The 16,818-nt window shown below is 37.7% G+C and overlaps 1 protein-coding gene across 4 annotated transcripts in view; it reads right to left on the bottom strand.

The window, feature by feature from the left end:
* The window catches only part of LOC142974078 (ankyrin repeat and BTB/POZ domain-containing protein 2), a 68,629-nt gene that overhangs the window by 6,577 nt on the left and 45,234 nt on the right, over nt 1-16,818 (bottom strand). For all 4 annotated transcript variants that reach the window (XM_076116224.1, XM_076116223.1, XM_076116222.1 and 1 more), the window contains 10 exons: nt 15,720-15,901; nt 14,334-14,533; nt 8,949-9,107; nt 7,641-7,785; nt 2,543-2,666; nt 1,831-1,962; nt 1,490-1,616; nt 1,070-1,215; nt 542-729; nt 222-350 (listed from right to left, as the gene is read on the bottom strand). In XM_076116224.1, the coding sequence (XP_075972339.1) occupies nt 222-350; nt 542-729; nt 1,070-1,215; nt 1,490-1,616; nt 1,831-1,962; nt 2,543-2,666; nt 7,641-7,785; nt 8,949-9,107; nt 14,334-14,533; nt 15,720-15,901 (1,532 nt within the window). The remainder of the gene's footprint in view (nt 1-221; nt 351-541; nt 730-1,069; nt 1,216-1,489; nt 1,617-1,830; nt 1,963-2,542; nt 2,667-7,640; nt 7,786-8,948; nt 9,108-14,333; nt 14,534-15,719; nt 15,902-16,818) is intronic.

The raw sequence follows: 16,818 nt of genomic DNA on the forward strand, positions 1-16,818 counted from the left end.
CAAATATTTTCATTGAATAGTAGCACTGACAAGATGTCGAATTACCTTTTTCCGAGAACTCTTTTTGTTAAGTTCAATCAAATCATTTACAGTTGGACGAGACGAACTCGAAGGTTCTCATACCATTTACTTTATAACTATGCTGCAGATGATACAAGTGATTGTGGTTCACTTCAGTTCTCGTCGTTTTATTAGTAAGAGTGCAACCAGCAGTGCCTTACCAGAACCATTTGTAGTGATGCCGGAATCGTGACTGAGACCCAACTGCCTGTGTTCTGGCCGAGATACTCCTGACGATGAGCCGGATCCCAAAGAGCTCATGGATTCCCATCGTGATAGCGAGAGTGCCCCTGTAGAGAAAATTTGGTCATGAAATTAGTAGTTAGTTAGGTACTTAGTTTAAATCAAGATTAGTCCAAAACTGTTCTGTTTGTAACCCAACAAACTGCAAGGAAGACTGCCAACTCTTATGTGACACATTTCCCTTTCTTTTTTCTTGTGTGCTTTTTCCGGTTTAATGATTAGAGAATAAAATGAATACCTGAAGCCACTCTCCCAGCATTCAAATGGCTATAAGGCTGCAACAGTCCCCAGAGGTCGGCGCAGTTAGCAACAGCGTGGTCTACGATAGCCGGAGTGATGGAAGCGTTAGACGCGCTGCTGCCGGCTATCAGCGCTATTTCTTCAAGAAGTGTCTCCATGCCAGCGCAGAGGTATATCGCAGCATATCTATGTGAAAGAAATTTAAAATAAGCGTCGTAAAATTCAAGCAGACGGAGTTTGATCTGGATAGATAAGGCCCGTTTTCATTGTACTTACCATTTTCAAGAGTTTGATGTGTTTAATTTGAGGTCTTGGTTTTCTTAAGAATGTTACTCCGTTTAAATCGTCACTAGTAACTAGCGTACTCCAAAAAAGTTATCTCAAAATGTTTACCATAAAATAAACTATTTTCAGTGCTGAATTCGCAACAAAATGCACGAGGTACACTGGACTAATCCATTCAAAGTATTCTTTAGTGGTGTCTGAGTGACGTGCCACTCGTTTACAAACTAAGAATAATTCTTACTCGTGTACAAAAGATGCAACGCGGACATCCAGCATCCACCTCTGGAACCGTCCCGGCGCGAGGCTGGTGCGAGCTCGTGCCGCAGATCCTAGCCTCCGTGCGGCACTGCCTGATGTTGCGTACATAGTTGCTGCACGCTGACAACCCTGGAAAATGAATTCAAAGCGTTACTTCAGTGTCAATCGTCTTAAAGATATTTATGGCACCCCTAGTCTATTGTAACTAAGTGGATTTGTAGATACATTCTAAAGAAATAGGTATAGATTACGCGACTTTAAAGATTTAAACAACGCATGGGTCAGACAAAATTACTTTAGCAAAAAAACTTAAGCCTATGGAATCGAGATTTGATGAGATCTTCAAGTTATCCCTCAGAATAGTGAACCGACATCCGTTCAAGTGAGGTCAATATACTGTTACCTTGATACACGCGTCAGCTAGCGGCGTGCTTAGCACAATCCTGAATGCACCAGCTACTTCATGCTTCGAGCAGAAACCGAAGTTTTGGGAGAGCCGTTGTGCCTCGCGTGATATTCTCACTAGTGCTCTGCAAATCGAAATAACTTTCTTGGGTACTAGAAACCAGAAGTATTAAATATCTTGTCGTATTTGCTCGTATCTGGTCGTCATTGACCTTAAATTGAAAGTTTCTCTTTTCGCGCTTTCCGTGACTGAAAAATATATATGTATATGCAGACGAACAGTTGTTAGAAATTCTACAACCGTAATGGAAAATTTTAAATCAAGAATGAATGTTATACCTTTGCAGTAAGTAAGCAAGTCTGGAAGGTGTATCTGGAGCCATCCTCGGCGCGATATCCCTGCATCGTCCTGCTTGCAGTGCCCGACTGACTTCACTTGCTGTCCACGGCACGCAACGAAGTTCCACTAGCCTGGAATGAGAGGAGAAATTTTGTATCATTCAAGAGTGAATATTAGATAACGATACAATGTACCAGAAAAGCAGCTATTATTGTTTCTTGTTTGTCGTATGGTTAGGGTTGTTGTCCAAAGTTGTTCAAGCCGCCTGAACGGCATGGCTTAACGACTGTTATCTTAGTAAACAACAACCAAACCAACCTTTACGTGCCCTCCAAAGCACGGAGACCCCCAGCTCAAATACCACTATGCGGTCACCCACGTTTGGAATGACCGCGCCAAGGGTTGCTTACCCAAAGATCGTTTACCGACCGGTGAGCGTATCTGGCTATGGCAGCTGAAATCCGTCAAGATGAACGGTGACTAGCCGTATCTAACATTGAATTTATGCCCAAGAATTGGTCCTATAGGTATACTTCTTTTTAAAAACTCTATGAAGGGTCTTTCCTCAAGGGTCATAATATGGGACTCCTGAGACGAAAAGGTGTCAGTTTTCCCATCATGGAACAACACCATGGGACTAAAGTGACTGACGAGTACAATAAGACGAGTAGAATAGTATGTTGCGGTGAAAGCTGGTAACAAAATTCCTACCTGTTATGTGAATCAACCCACACGAATTCATCAGCACTGGTAACGTTCGTGCAGACGGTATCTAAAGATGGTTGACGGACTAATGGCGCTCGTCTTCTGCGAGCCTCTGCTGCACTGCCGCTCTCTGAAACATTTAAATTGCAAGTTTTCAAGTCAATTAGCAATAAGTGTAGTCGTTCTAGAGTCGATAATTAATTCTTTGTTTTTGTTCAACAAGCATTAATTAATTAATGCTTGTTTGGTTTGTTACTTGTTAAATGGAATGAGCTAAGCTTCATCGATATATGTAGGTAAGTCATCATCGTAAGATCCCAGAGCTGCCAGACCTACGTCATTTTAGCAAAGCTGAAACTTTGAGGATTGTTAGTATAAAGGGTCTGTTAAGAGGTATGCACATCCACTACCTTGAAAGCGGGGCCGTTTCTGAGGTAGCGCGGAGTGAAGGTGCGTAAAAAACGACCCAACCCACGTTATAGTAGCAAAGTTGGTTTTCAGATATGTTATTAATGATATTATGTAGAATTAAAATTGACTATTGCCAGACCGTTTCCCGGGGCCATTACTTCTGCCAGACGCCTTAAATGTTGTTAAAAAATGAGGTCAACTACGTCATAGTAGCAAGCTTAAATTTTATATATGTTATTAAAGGTACAATTTTAAGACCCCCTGTATGCGGACAGACCATTCCGCAGGGCCCTTCGTCCCCTAGACGCCATTAAACTTTCCCTATGAGTGCGAGAGTAAGAGCATTATTCATACGCATAAATGAAAAACAATTGAATTAAAAAAATAAAAATTGAAAAATTATTGAATACTAACTGACCCGCGCATCTTTGCTTGCGTCACTTAAGAGAGATAGGTCAAAATGTTACATAAACGGGTTATGTAACATTTTTCACTGGTTGTCTGCTCCTATTGGTCGTAGCGTGATGATATATAGCTTATAGCTTTTCTCAATAAATAGGCTATCCAACAGTAAAATATTTTTTTATTCGCACCAGTAGTTCCTGAGATTAGCGCGTTCACACAAACAAACAAACTTCTCAGCTTTATAAAATTAGTATAGATGCCATCAAAAACATTCTGTAAAAACCTCAAGTCTCGCCGTAAAAAGTTGTGAGATCTATATAATACCAAGTCGATTAATCTATTTAGTCTCTACTTAAAGGACCTTCTGTCTTAAGTTATTACGTATGTTATTATCATGCCAATTTAAAGAAAATACCTCTAAAAGAAATAGACCGACCTGGCCATCGCGTCATTTGATTATTAGTATGTATCACACTACACAGCACGACGAGAAGTTAATGCTCCTGAAACGTTAATGGCGAATTTGTGTTTTCTTGCGATGACCAAGTCGATCTATTTGTTTTAAAGGTATTTTTTTTTAAATTGGCATGATAATAACATACGTAATAACATAAGACAGAAGGTCCTTTAAGTAGAGACTAAATAGATTAATCGACTTGGTATTATATAGATCTCACAACTTTTTACGGCGAGACTTGAGGTTTTTACAGAATGTTTTTGATGGCATCTCACTTCTTTTTGTAGAGCGAACATAAGTCCAATTTGTATGGAAAGACTTTTTTTTTTTCATAATTCATCAACATATTTTCCTATGGGAATGTTGTTAAGTTTCATGGGCTAAACACCCTTACCCACCCTTTACCCCCTCCCGTTATGCCTCATATAGTAGGTACCTATTTACACCTATTTATTTTATTTTCTACAGTAATAATAATTCAATAACTGCAAATGTAACCTTGTAATCTTATACATTTATATGGGATTACAAAGTTATTGTTGCAGTTGGTGTATTTAGAAAACTGGACCGAAATTAGAAAATATTAAATTTTTCCCATGATTAAGACACTAAACCCTATTTGTATTCTAAATTTTAAGCTTCTAAGTCTGCTAGAAGTACCTTAGACTTTTGATGATCGGTGAGTCAGTGAGTCAGTGAATCAGTGAGTGACAAAATTGAAAATTTCAACAAGTTGTCATTCTTAAACGACTGGTTCAAATTGACTGAAATTTTAAATATACCGTGTTTATACTAGAGATGAAACGGATAGCAGTTTGGCCGGATACCGGATACCGGATATTCGGCCTACCACCTGGCCGGATAGCCGGATATCCGGCCGCCGAATATTCGGCAGAACTTATAGCGCTTGTAGACATCCGTTTTTTTCACCGGAGAACGGACCGTGTTTTTTGCCGGATAAGCGGTGGCGTAGGGTTTATAATGAGTATGTGTACACGCACCGGACATCGGTCCGGCGAACAATTTACGCCGGATACACCACCGCCTCCCCTCGGCGCGACGGACACCGGTCCGGTGTAAGAAAGAGCGGTCATCCACGCCAGTTGGTGCGTGTTGACGCTGCCGGACGTATTGCCTGTTTTCTGTAAATTGTGTGCCGTCTACCTGCGTTCTTTTAAAAAATGCCCTATGAAAATCAAGTTAAGCCTCAAGAACTGATGCAGCAAGATGATTCCCAATCTTCAATTGTTACTGAATTAAGTTCAATCACAACGCCTGATTACGATTTCGATTTTTTTCTAAAAGTCCTTAATTTATTTTTTGAGTATAATAAAACAATTACTACCTACCTACTAAATTTTGTTTTAATTAATACAGGTAATTCGGTATGTAACGTTTTTTTTCGAATGTCCGTTATTTGTGTAATCCAATCTTTAGGAAATTTTAAGAAACTATTTTGAAAATTTTTGTTTTCGAATCGGCAGTTTTATTTTTATAAGCCTTCAAAAGTTGTATGAATGACCTACATATATCCATACTACGCTGCAGAATCTTTGTATAGTGAAGGTCATTGCACATAAAGTTTGAAGCTCCATAACATTAAAACTATCGATCTACTATTCGGCCGGATGTCTATCCGGCCGAATAGTAGTTATCCGGTATTCGGCCGGATAGTATTAAGACCGCCGGATAGGCCGGATACCGGATAGTTACCGGATATCCGTTTCATCTCTAGTTTATACAATGACTGATTAGTTGCTGAAAATCCAGGCTTCTTGTTTTATCCACAACGAAATTATAGGGGTGTCAAAAATAGCCCGAATTGCTTCGAGAAAAGGATGTTACGGCCGTGCTGCTTTTTTGCTCGACTTGCGGGGGCACTTCCGTGCCCCCAGATTAAAAGTACTTGGAATGCTTAGGAAGATAAGTAACATTATTTTGGGAATTATTTTAAAAATAGATATGGTTTACACTATTCACAAAAATTATGAAAAAAACATTGTAGTCATTCATCGTCATCATCATTATCTGAGCTCTTACTTCCCTCATCAAATTGAATATTTAAATCATCTCCACCATCGTCTTCATTGTTGAAGAATGAAAAGTTGTAGTCGTGCAGCATCTACATCAATTAATCCGGGAACATTATATAACTCGCAGATAAATTTTTGAATTACATCAAATATATTTTGTTCCTTCGCTTTATCAATAGATAATTCAACTTCTCCGAATTGAACAAAAGCTTCTTGATATTCTGGCGATTTCTTTAAAATTTTAAATGGTCTGAGCTGAATTGATGTAGATGCTGCACGGCTACAACTTTTCATTAACACGTATACAGTCGGCGATGTGAATGAGAAATTCCACCGGCAAAATGTAAAAAAATTCGACGCAAGTAATTTACCTCCTTGTAAATCTGAATTGCTTCAACAATTTCGACGAGCAAATTATATTGCGGGTGTCTGGAGTAATGCTCATATAAAGCGTCCTAGCATTTTAAGCCCAGCAAATAAAGGGTGGGTGCTAAATGATAACCATTATCATTTTAAGTGGTTTGATGGTGACCAATTGCCAAGTTTCGTAAGCGAATCACTTGAAAACGAATTAGGTATTTTATTTTAACTATAAATTATTTCAATATATCTACTCGTAACTGTTTTCAACATCATTTCCTACATTTTTTTTTACAGAGAATTCAAGTAACAATGAAGACGATGGTGGAGATGATTTAAATTAAATATTCAATTTGATGAGGGAAGTAAGAGCTCAGATAATGATGATGATGATGAATGACTACAATTTTTTTTTCATAATTTTTGTGAATAGTGTAAACCATATCTATTTTTAAAATAATTCCCAAAATAATGTTACTTATCTTCCTAAGCATTCCAAGTACTTTTAATCTATACTAATTTTATAAAGCTGAGAAGTTTGTTTGTTTGTGTGAACGCGCTAATCTCAGGAACTACTGGTGCGAATAAAAAAATATTTAACTGTTGGATAGCCTATTTATTGAGAAAAGCTATAAGCTATATATCATCACGCTACGACCAATAGGAGCAGACAACCAGTGAAAAATGTTACATAACCCGTTTATGTAACATTTTGACCTATCTCTCTTAAGTGACGCAAGCAAAGATGCGCGGGTCAGTTAGTATTCAATAATTTTTCAATTTTTATTTTTTTAATTCAATTGTTTTTCATTTATGCGTATGAATAATGCTCTTACTCTCGCACTCATAGGGAAAGTTTAATGGCGTCTAGGGGACGAAGGGCCCTGCGGAATGGTCTGTCCGCATACAGGGGGTCTTAAAATTGTACCTTTAATAACATATATAAAATTTAGGCTTGCTACTATGACGTAGTTGACCTCATTTTTTAACAACATTTAAGGCGTCTGGCAGAAGTAATGGCCCCGGGAAACGGTCTGGCAATAGTCAATTTTAATTCTACATAATATCATTAATAACATATCTGAAAACCAACTTTGCTACTATAACGTAGGTTGGGTCGTTTTTTACGCACCTTCACTCCGCGCTACCTCAGAAACGGCCCCGCTTTCAAGGTAGTGGATGTGCATACCTCTTAACAGACCCTTTATACTAACAATCCTCAAAATTTCAGCTTTGCTAAAATGACGTAGGTCTGGCAGCTCTGGGATCTTGGTCCACTATGTATCTCCTGTGTCAACAAATGTGTTACGAGGCTGCAATATGACATGTTGATTTTAGGCATTAAACCTTGATAGGAGTCACGTAATAGATCTAACTTAAATTAAGTGAAAGTAATTTACTAAAAATACTGCCAAAACAGTAAATTTTGTCAAATTACCTGGTGCTCCATTATTACTTCCACCTCCAGCGCTGGAAGCCCCACTGGTGGCTGTACTGCTGCTGTCTCGGGATCTTAGCGTCAGCTGCTTGATGGCTGATCTGATGTCTTCCAGTCCACCACCTCCCGGCCATGGTGACTGCAACTGTACACCGTATAATATATTACCTACTTCTTATCACGGAGTAGATATTATTATAGTATGGAAATATAAGAGAGCCACTAAACACTCAGGCCCATCAATAAGACCAATAATAATAAAAACAACGGTGTCAGCTGAAACGGATGAATAATAAAATTATTTCTCCACATTGAAGGTCGGGTTTCTTTAAACAATGACATTTGTGTATTATACAGGGACTCAGTTGTCTCTTGTCTACTATTAGACAAGAGACAACTAAGTCCAACTATTTGAAGAAGAATTTTAAGGTTTGAAGGAAGTTAGACGACCAAAAGTTTCTTGATTATTGCTTAACAAACATATATGTATGTTAGCCCCCTCTTTATCAGTATAAAAAATCAATTGAGAAGATTACTCATAATGAAAGACTTGGTTAGGTATACGTTTAATTAATTAAAACAAGCATACAAAGAACTAGTTTCTTAGTTCTTTAATTAACCTACAAACATATCCGCTACCCATGGAATAATAACTGAACAAGCCCAGAGAATGCAGTCCCTACCAACATGAAGGGACATCTAAGATCAACATGTATATCCTTTTATAGCAACTATTTACAAGGCTTGCATACAAATCACAAGGTTTTATAATGAAATGATTTACACCAGGATACACAGATGAAGAAAAAAGCTATTTCTCATCATACATCTTAATCGAAGAGTGTGTAAAAGGAGTTAGTACTGTGTCGACAAGCCTATGTTTAGAAACTAGCACTAGGACACGGTTTCTAGTGCTGTCAGTGACTATTCATCATTGGCGGATCCAGGGTTTAGTTTAAGAGCATTTGAGGTTATTTTTCTTGAAGTACTAGGATTCGCTTTAAGGGCTTGAACTACTAAGTATTTTTTGAGTCAATAATGTATTTAAACAAATGCAATGCAAATTACCGGGGCCAATTGTGACTATACAGTAAAACATCGACTTAAGTCGGACCCGCTAGCAAAGAAGATGATAAAAAAGGATACTTTGTCATATGTCGTAGACCCTTAATTTGAAGAACTTTAAGCCTGGCAAGCGAAGACTTAAGCAGCCAGGTTCTTTACCTATACTAGAGGAAAACCACTAAAATAATTGACAACGATCCAATTTTCTAGAAAGAAAGGAAAAAGTAGTTCAGTTCAGCTCACCTTATTATGAGGACGATGTTTAGTCCTGGCATGTGGCGGCTGCCGTGTCCTCCGGGGTTCCTCTCTCCCCGCCTCCCCGCCGCCCCCGCTGTCCGACATGGACGCGTGACCCGAAGACCTGTTCTCATCTGAACTGCTGTTGCAGTCGCGGACGCCATTCTGTTGAAGGGGAATTTCGTTTAACTGTGTGGTAAAGACTAGCGCTATATGTATTATAGGTTAAAATATAGTTTCCCCTACGATTTTAGGCTGAAGAAGGCTACTTCATTCACGCGCTCTTCAGTTCACGTTACTTATTGAAACCAGAGGCTCATCAAAGATGACTCTACCACTTCTATTCCCCAAATTCGACCACCTAGCCCCAAGTTTAGATTACTAAATTAATAACTAATTTCTAGGAGAGTAACTCGGGGCTGCCTCAAAGAATATCGAAAAAGCGAATAACTGCAAGGCCCTTCGTACTCAACATCACAAGCGAAATCCATTGAGGTTCGTACATAACACCAAGACTGGCTTAATACGACGTCACTTGAAGTCTAAAATCGTCGAGTATTGGCTTGTGCACTTACAGCTTTTTGATTCCAAAATATTGACCTGGAGTTGCGCTTACGTTGATTGCTTTTGTTTAATACGATGAAAATAGACTAATGATACCTAATTATCTGTAAATGTCTTCATTATAATGTAATTTATACGTAGATGTGGAAAGAGGAAGGAACTCAAAGACAATATCAAACAAAATTAAAGTCAACGTTTTTGAAAGTAGCTGTAACATCCTGCCATTGTGTTTGTCTGCATAAGGCTTTATTGCAGCAGCGGGTACACTGTGTACTGTGTAATTAATGGTCACAATAACTGGGCACATGCATTGAAGTGGTTTGTATGAACTCGTAGCATGAAAAATGTTGAACGTTCTGAAGTCGATTGAAAATTATGTTTTACCATCAATTTTACTGCAACATGTTTAGAGGGAACGCGTAGGTATAGAAATTGTAATGATTATGATGCTTAGAGCTGACGCCATATCGCTAATTTAGCATGAGATTATTTAGAGCTCAGTTACTTGTTTATTATGTTTGTCTCTTGCTTTTTATCCAGTGGCCTAAACTTCTAATTTACCGAATTGGAATGTACCTACTATCTAAATTGTCGAGCGGTAAATTTCTCAGGAAACCCATCAAAATGACGAATGTTTCCGACAAAAATACCGGTAGACATTATCAGAGATTAAGGTGCTTTACGTTCACACCGGAACCAGTTGAAACTGTTAAAAGCCAACAAAAATGTAATCATACGTCACCATTAAGATAACGAGATCTCATCACTCTTATGAAACGCATCCAAGATGGCTGCCATTGTCGCAGGTGCTTTCGCTTTCAACAATATTTAAAGCTTCCCACCGATTACGCTTTTCCCTATCAAGAGATCGTGGGATAATTTTAAAAACAATGGTAATTTATTTTTTTCTGGCGGCAACACTTTCGCCGCGTAACGCCTGCGAGGGTAATTATTGTGGGTAATGGTTACCGCGATGTGATCGCGACTAATTACTAAAAATGTAATGAAAAACTATTCATTTTATATTCCAAAATATACTCTACTGTATTGACACTGGACGTCTTATGAATATAAATAAACTAACGAAACTATACATAGCACAGTTCCCGAATATTTTTTTGTTCTAATTTATAAAACCACCAAAATAATTCAGTACCATAGTGTTAAGTAAGTCAGACGATTACAATGATTACGAGTTTATAAAACGAGACAAAAGCCGCAACAACACACTGACCAACAGCGGCTTGTAGAGTTTGCATTCCATCAAAAATTGTAGAAAGAATGATAAACATACGTTCATTCTCCCAAACTTTCGTACATAAAACAGGATTAAAAAGCCTTAGTTTGTAGTTGCGTGATTTGAGCACCTCTCAATTCATTTTATTATTGTTTTGGTACGAATCGATTTCCACGCACGTAACATAGATTTTCAATTGGTCTAATATCTGGATACCGTAACTTTAATGTAGGTTTAGCGTGTGGTGAGCAGTTAACTGGTCATTGCTCATGACGACCTGATGACATTACTGTAAGAAATGTTAAGTGTTTTAACACCGAGGGAACATGAGTCTGTAATGCCACATGTAGTGCTTTCACGACTGAAGCAATTAGCCAAAGATCCGTATTTTTCAAAAGTCATCTTCACCCAGATGAAATAAGGGATGAAACTTTGTAAACAAGCAGAGCCCCACTGTAGCACAATTCTCAATTACTATCGACAACCGACCTGTCATCGAGAAATTTTGTATGAAAATCTGATCAGCGCCTCTGACGGGCGTCGTAGAAACTTTTTTGGCAGCACATTCTGAATGTTAAAATTTCGATAGCTAGCCGGTTGTCGCTAGTCGATAGTGGTAGAGAATCGAGGTAATCAGACTTATTAAATTCATGAAAAGTTGTAATCCGTATTCAATAGGACGTTACACTTTCTGGAATGTTTATAATATGAGTCACCAGTCGCCATATATTCTAACGGTATAATCAGGGAGACCCGGACATTCCTCACATAATTGGGACAGTGTATTTCGATGCAATCGATGCAATCTTCATGATTTTGGAAATTTTAATCGGAATGTTAATGTCCTCGTGACCGATATTAAGTTTGGCCGGCGATTTCATTGCAACTGGAGGAGTTTGCTAATTGTAGTTAGGTATGTATTCAATAAGTTACAATTTGTATTACCATCACAACAATTTATATTACTCTTATTACGGTCACGAGAGCTAAGAGATCAAGCACAGGAGAACGAGGTAAGTATGTGTTTGCAACGTATGGAAGTCTGCAACTAAGGCAATACTGATAATGTCTTGACAGAAAAGCATAGATTTTAAGGTTCGTCCACTTCTTAGTTGAAGGCAAAGATCACAAACTATCAGCAGAATTAAGAGTAACTTTAATTAAAATGCCGTTTTTTAATATGGCTCCATCAAAATGTTTAATTGTTGGAGCTGACAAAATAAAATTGATCTTCTTGATCTTGAAAAAACAACTCCCACTCTAAGAATTGCTCTTGTGTCGCGAGGACTTTTACGAACATACAAACAACGGACACAAAGTACAACCAGACTCGAAACAACTATTTGTGGATCGCACAAATAATTATTCCGTGTGGGAATGGAACCCACGACTGCTCGACGCACAACGACTGCGCCACTGAGACGAAACATCTCCCAATACTTAAGACTTTTGCTCCAAGCCAGCTGTGGCGTCATTACTTTCATGATTGGTGTTAATAACCCACGTTAATACAATGCCTAATGGTGTCAGAACTATTACGGACATTGTTACGTTCATTGCAGACGATTCCGTAATAAAACAGACATTAATTATGCAACAATTAATTGGAATTATAATTTGATTATTAGTCGACGATTGTAGAATAATGAAATTTTAATAATTTGTTTTTTTATAATAAACCTATTTGTGGCGTATTTCAAATTACTTATATTTGTGCGATCCACAAATAATTGTTTTGAGTCTGGTTGTTTATATGTTTGTAAAAGTCCCCGCGATACAAAAGCAATTCCTAGTGCGGGAGTTGTCTTAAAAAAATAAATAAAAAAACAAATATTAGTCCTTGAGCGGCTACACACAGAAGATGAAACGTGGTTAGTGGAGTCTACGGGTTATTATATATTTATTACCAGTAGGTAAATAATAAAATTCACGCCTTAGACAGGTATTAACTATTAATATACTAGATTAAAAGTGTCGGTGTTCGTAATCTATACTAATATTATAAAGCTGAAGAGTTCGTTTGTTTGTTTGTTTGTTTGAACGCGCTAATCTCAGGAACTACTGGTCCGACTTGAAAAATCAATCATCTTTCAGTGTTACATAGTCCATTTATCGAGGAAGGGTATAGGCTATATATCATCACGCTACGACCAATAGGAGCAGAGTAGCAATAAAAAATGTTACAAAAACGGGGAAAATGTTTACCCATTCTATCTTATGTGACGCAAGCGACGTTGCGCGTGTCAGCTAGTAAATTATAATAGCAACAACTATTTTTATTGGTTCGAAGACAAATAAAACATAAGTATAATAAAATTTTAATGATTCGACTTTCCGCAAAGCATTTAAAAACCAATAAAACATTTATTGATATTAATAAAGCTTATATTATTATGAGGTAGGTGTGAGGTTATCATTATGTCTAGACAGTGGCTTTATCTACAAATAGATATTAAGTAAAATTACTTAAGCTGATAATAATGTAGGTACCTAAGTTTTAAAAAAAGCATTTATGTTCTTCTAGAAAAATATAAGTATTTTTTTCTTTACATTAAGTAGAAAGTAATATGTAGGATAATTATAATAGGGTGTCAACGAAACAGATCGCTTTGAGTGAAGGGTGATGCAGAGATTGAAATAGGTGTATAAAAAAGAAAAGAGTATAAGTAAGTCACTTTCAAACCGCCTTTTTTTTATAAACTGTCACGTTAATGCATTTAAATGATAATTAGGTATCATAATAATATCTGAAAACTTTACAAAACCCTAGCCTAGTTCCACAGATAATATCAACGACTATCAAAGTCGCTTCAGCGATCAAACGAATTACTGTTTACCTAAGCTAATAATAAAAAAAAACTATTAAACTAAGGTATTTTTAAAACGACCATTTACCTGGTAGTCTTACCGCTAAACTAATAAGTTGTACCACAACACAATCTCTTCAAACCACACTATTACAGATTATAGACTAGACCTCAACCTGTGGTTACATCCAATAGACAGTTTGAACCGTGTATGTAAACACTATGGCCTATTTGTGGTCTATATAATTATAGTAGCACAGTTACTTGGTACTCAAAGCTTCTTATATTTTAATCGGATAACTGTTTAGCCAGGTTAACTAATTATATTAACATGGTGAACATAATTTTAAATGGTATGAAAATTAAACATTAAATTCTTGCGACTTGTACACATGCAACGGGTCTTAAACATCACCAGTTAGCTCCTGACCACGGCCGACACAAGTTGGTCGAAACGTCGGGTTAACAAATAAGGTATAAAATCCTTTAATTTTCAAAGTTTAAGACCCGTTGCATTATAATATTATAGATATAGAATGAAAATAAAAAAATTGCTGCTCGCTAACTGCTAGTTGGAAATCGGAGAAACTATTTTTATGTAAGAGCATCAGAAATGGTTTGCTTTATCAGTGGAAAGCAACATAATGAAGAAGAATTCCTTAGAGTTTTTAAAATAGTTAAGGGATTGAAAACTCCTTAAGGTTAATTTTATTGGTCACCTTATTTAATTTGGTCGTGTATTATAAGAGAAGGGTTCCCTGCTAAAATTATAAAGATTTGTACCTGTACAGGCGGCGCGGTCTCCACAGGCCGATGATGATGGTCATGTTTAGGCGGTCTGCGTTCAAGCGCGTAGCTGTTCTGTGCCGGCGCACTCCTCACGGGGGCACTGGCGACAGTCAGCTGTGATACCGCGCTGACTGCCTTCAGCTGCGCACAGCTTGGACCTTCGGTGGGGGGCTGGGGGGCTTCTTCGAGGTTTGCTGTAAAGGAATAATTAATTAGGTAAAGGTTTTCTTTTTCTTCACGGGTTTTGATAGGATTGTGATGAGAAAGATTGCTGATTATCTTCTTCTTTAGTCTAAGTCCATAATGTTTTTGTATGTTTCACAACGTTAAAAAATGTTGTATTATTTTATTCTTCCTAGAAGATGTACTTGTATCATAGTAATCGTAACCGGCGGCCCTGTATGACAAGATGTATGTGAAAGTCAATCTGTAAGGATGGTACCAAGCGGCGATCTCTGGTCTCTGCCTACCGCTATGGGAAAAAGGTGTGATTTAGGTTAGTAAAGTGAGAAGATGATGCCCAAATTACATTCACATTTCGCAGATTTCTTGAAAATCTTAACCATTTGGGAGTTCTAACCTTGGCTATTTTAATGTCTACTGTACTTAAAGGCTCATTAAACAGTTGTGAGACCTAAATTTACAAAACAAGTTTAACTAAAAACTAAACTTTAAGAGAGACTTGGCCTAAATATTTTTTATGTATTAGATAGCAAGCAGTCAATGTTATGCTTATGCTAATTTTACAACACCTAATATTATGTTCAAAATTTTATGGAAACGCATAACGATAAAGAATCACTGAAATTATTACGTCGTAAAATGTTTACTATTCGTAAAAATACAGCAAATATTCGACGAATTATACGGGTAATTAAACACAAAATTTGTGTTTATATTACGGTAGAAAGGAAGTGAGGTTAAGATGGTTTTAAGTCGTGAATGGAAGACTACTGGGGTAATTAATGGCGCCTAATTGATTGTTTGTCTTTCTGAAATGTTTGCTTTTGGAAAGAAAACATGGCTATTTTCTTGTAACCTACTTAGTTATGGTAGATATGGTGGTTTTCTACCAGCATCTGGTTCAATCTGGTCAAAGCTTTACATTCGAACAGAGGCAACTTGGCTACAGACAAACTGTCACAGGACTCCTTGTAATATTAATTTGAATTATTGTCTAGGTTGTATAGAATGTGTAGGTAAACTCTACAAAAAATATAGTACGGAAGTGTTTGCTGTCCGCGATCCCTCTGTTTAATTCTATTAGTAAGAAAGACAAATATTTTGGTATTATTTCTACCTAGCTGCAAATAGCTATAGTACTTACTATTCAATGGCTATAGTACCTTTGACCTTATAGAGTTGTATTGGAGTACTTACGCTTGTTCCCCGGCGAGGTAGGCCTGGGCGGCGTGGTGGCGCGGTGCGCGTGCGGCGGCGGCGACAGGCGGCGCGCGTGCGCGGGCGCGGCGCCGCCCCCCACGCGCACGCGCAGAGCACGCGCGCCCGACACGCCGCCGCACCACGCGCCCTCCTCTGACGGACGGCAGCCGCTTGATGGCCTGGCGACAACAACATCTTGTTAATTTTGCAACAGGTATACCAGACTGTAAGTAAATGCGACGGCGACGGCGATTTCCGCCAAAAATTCTAAAACAAAATTCACTTTCCGAGTAAATCCATTGTGAGGTGAGTTCATTGCCCTCGTGGAAGTAACTGTGGCCAGTAAAAAGTGCTTGATTAGATGCACTCAGTCTTGCAACCTGTGACCTTCGTGTAACGGAGTGTGGTGTCAGTGGAACTAGTCTTTAGCTGGTGCTGTTCATGCTTCAGTTGGCAGCTTGTTTATTGTATGATTTTAACTATTGCATGAAAATCTTATTGAGTACTTGGCTTTGAAGTTAGACTGCGATATAAAAATGACTGAAACTGTTCCTTTATGTAAAAGTTGGAAGACTGAAGAAGAGCCTCTGATAGGCGCCTTTTAATGATCTAATATTCAGAAAAATAATGTACCTAATACATAATAAAAATTCTCTTTGTCAGTCTGTATTCCATCTTTTTCATGCTAGTAAAGTATTTTATACTTGATTTTTTCTCGAGTGTTCTATTCCTTCATCTAGGTAGTTGTTTCTCGATTTAATAACAGTATACAATGATTTTTATACGACATATTTCATTTACCTGGCAAGCATTAAAATAGTTAAACTTTGATTTTGTTTTAAAAAAAGTAGATTTCGCATTAAAATATCAGTGTAAATGTTATGCACGATATTAATCATATCATATATGTGTTTAAAACAATCAGAAATACTTAGCAAAACTTTCATAAAAACAAACAACTACAGTCACTGGTGCAATATCACACCTGTAACACTTCCTCAACCCACTTCTTAAACCAAAACAATGATCAGTTGAAGGGCTTCGTGTCTATCAGTAACGGTCACGAAGGGATGACGGTAAGGTGTGCGTGACCGTG

Source organism: Anticarsia gemmatalis, chromosome 7 (assembly GCF_050436995.1).
Source record: "Anticarsia gemmatalis isolate Benzon Research Colony breed Stoneville strain chromosome 7, ilAntGemm2 primary, whole genome shotgun sequence".
Lineage (NCBI taxonomy): Eukaryota > Metazoa > Arthropoda > Insecta > Lepidoptera > Erebidae > Anticarsia > Anticarsia gemmatalis.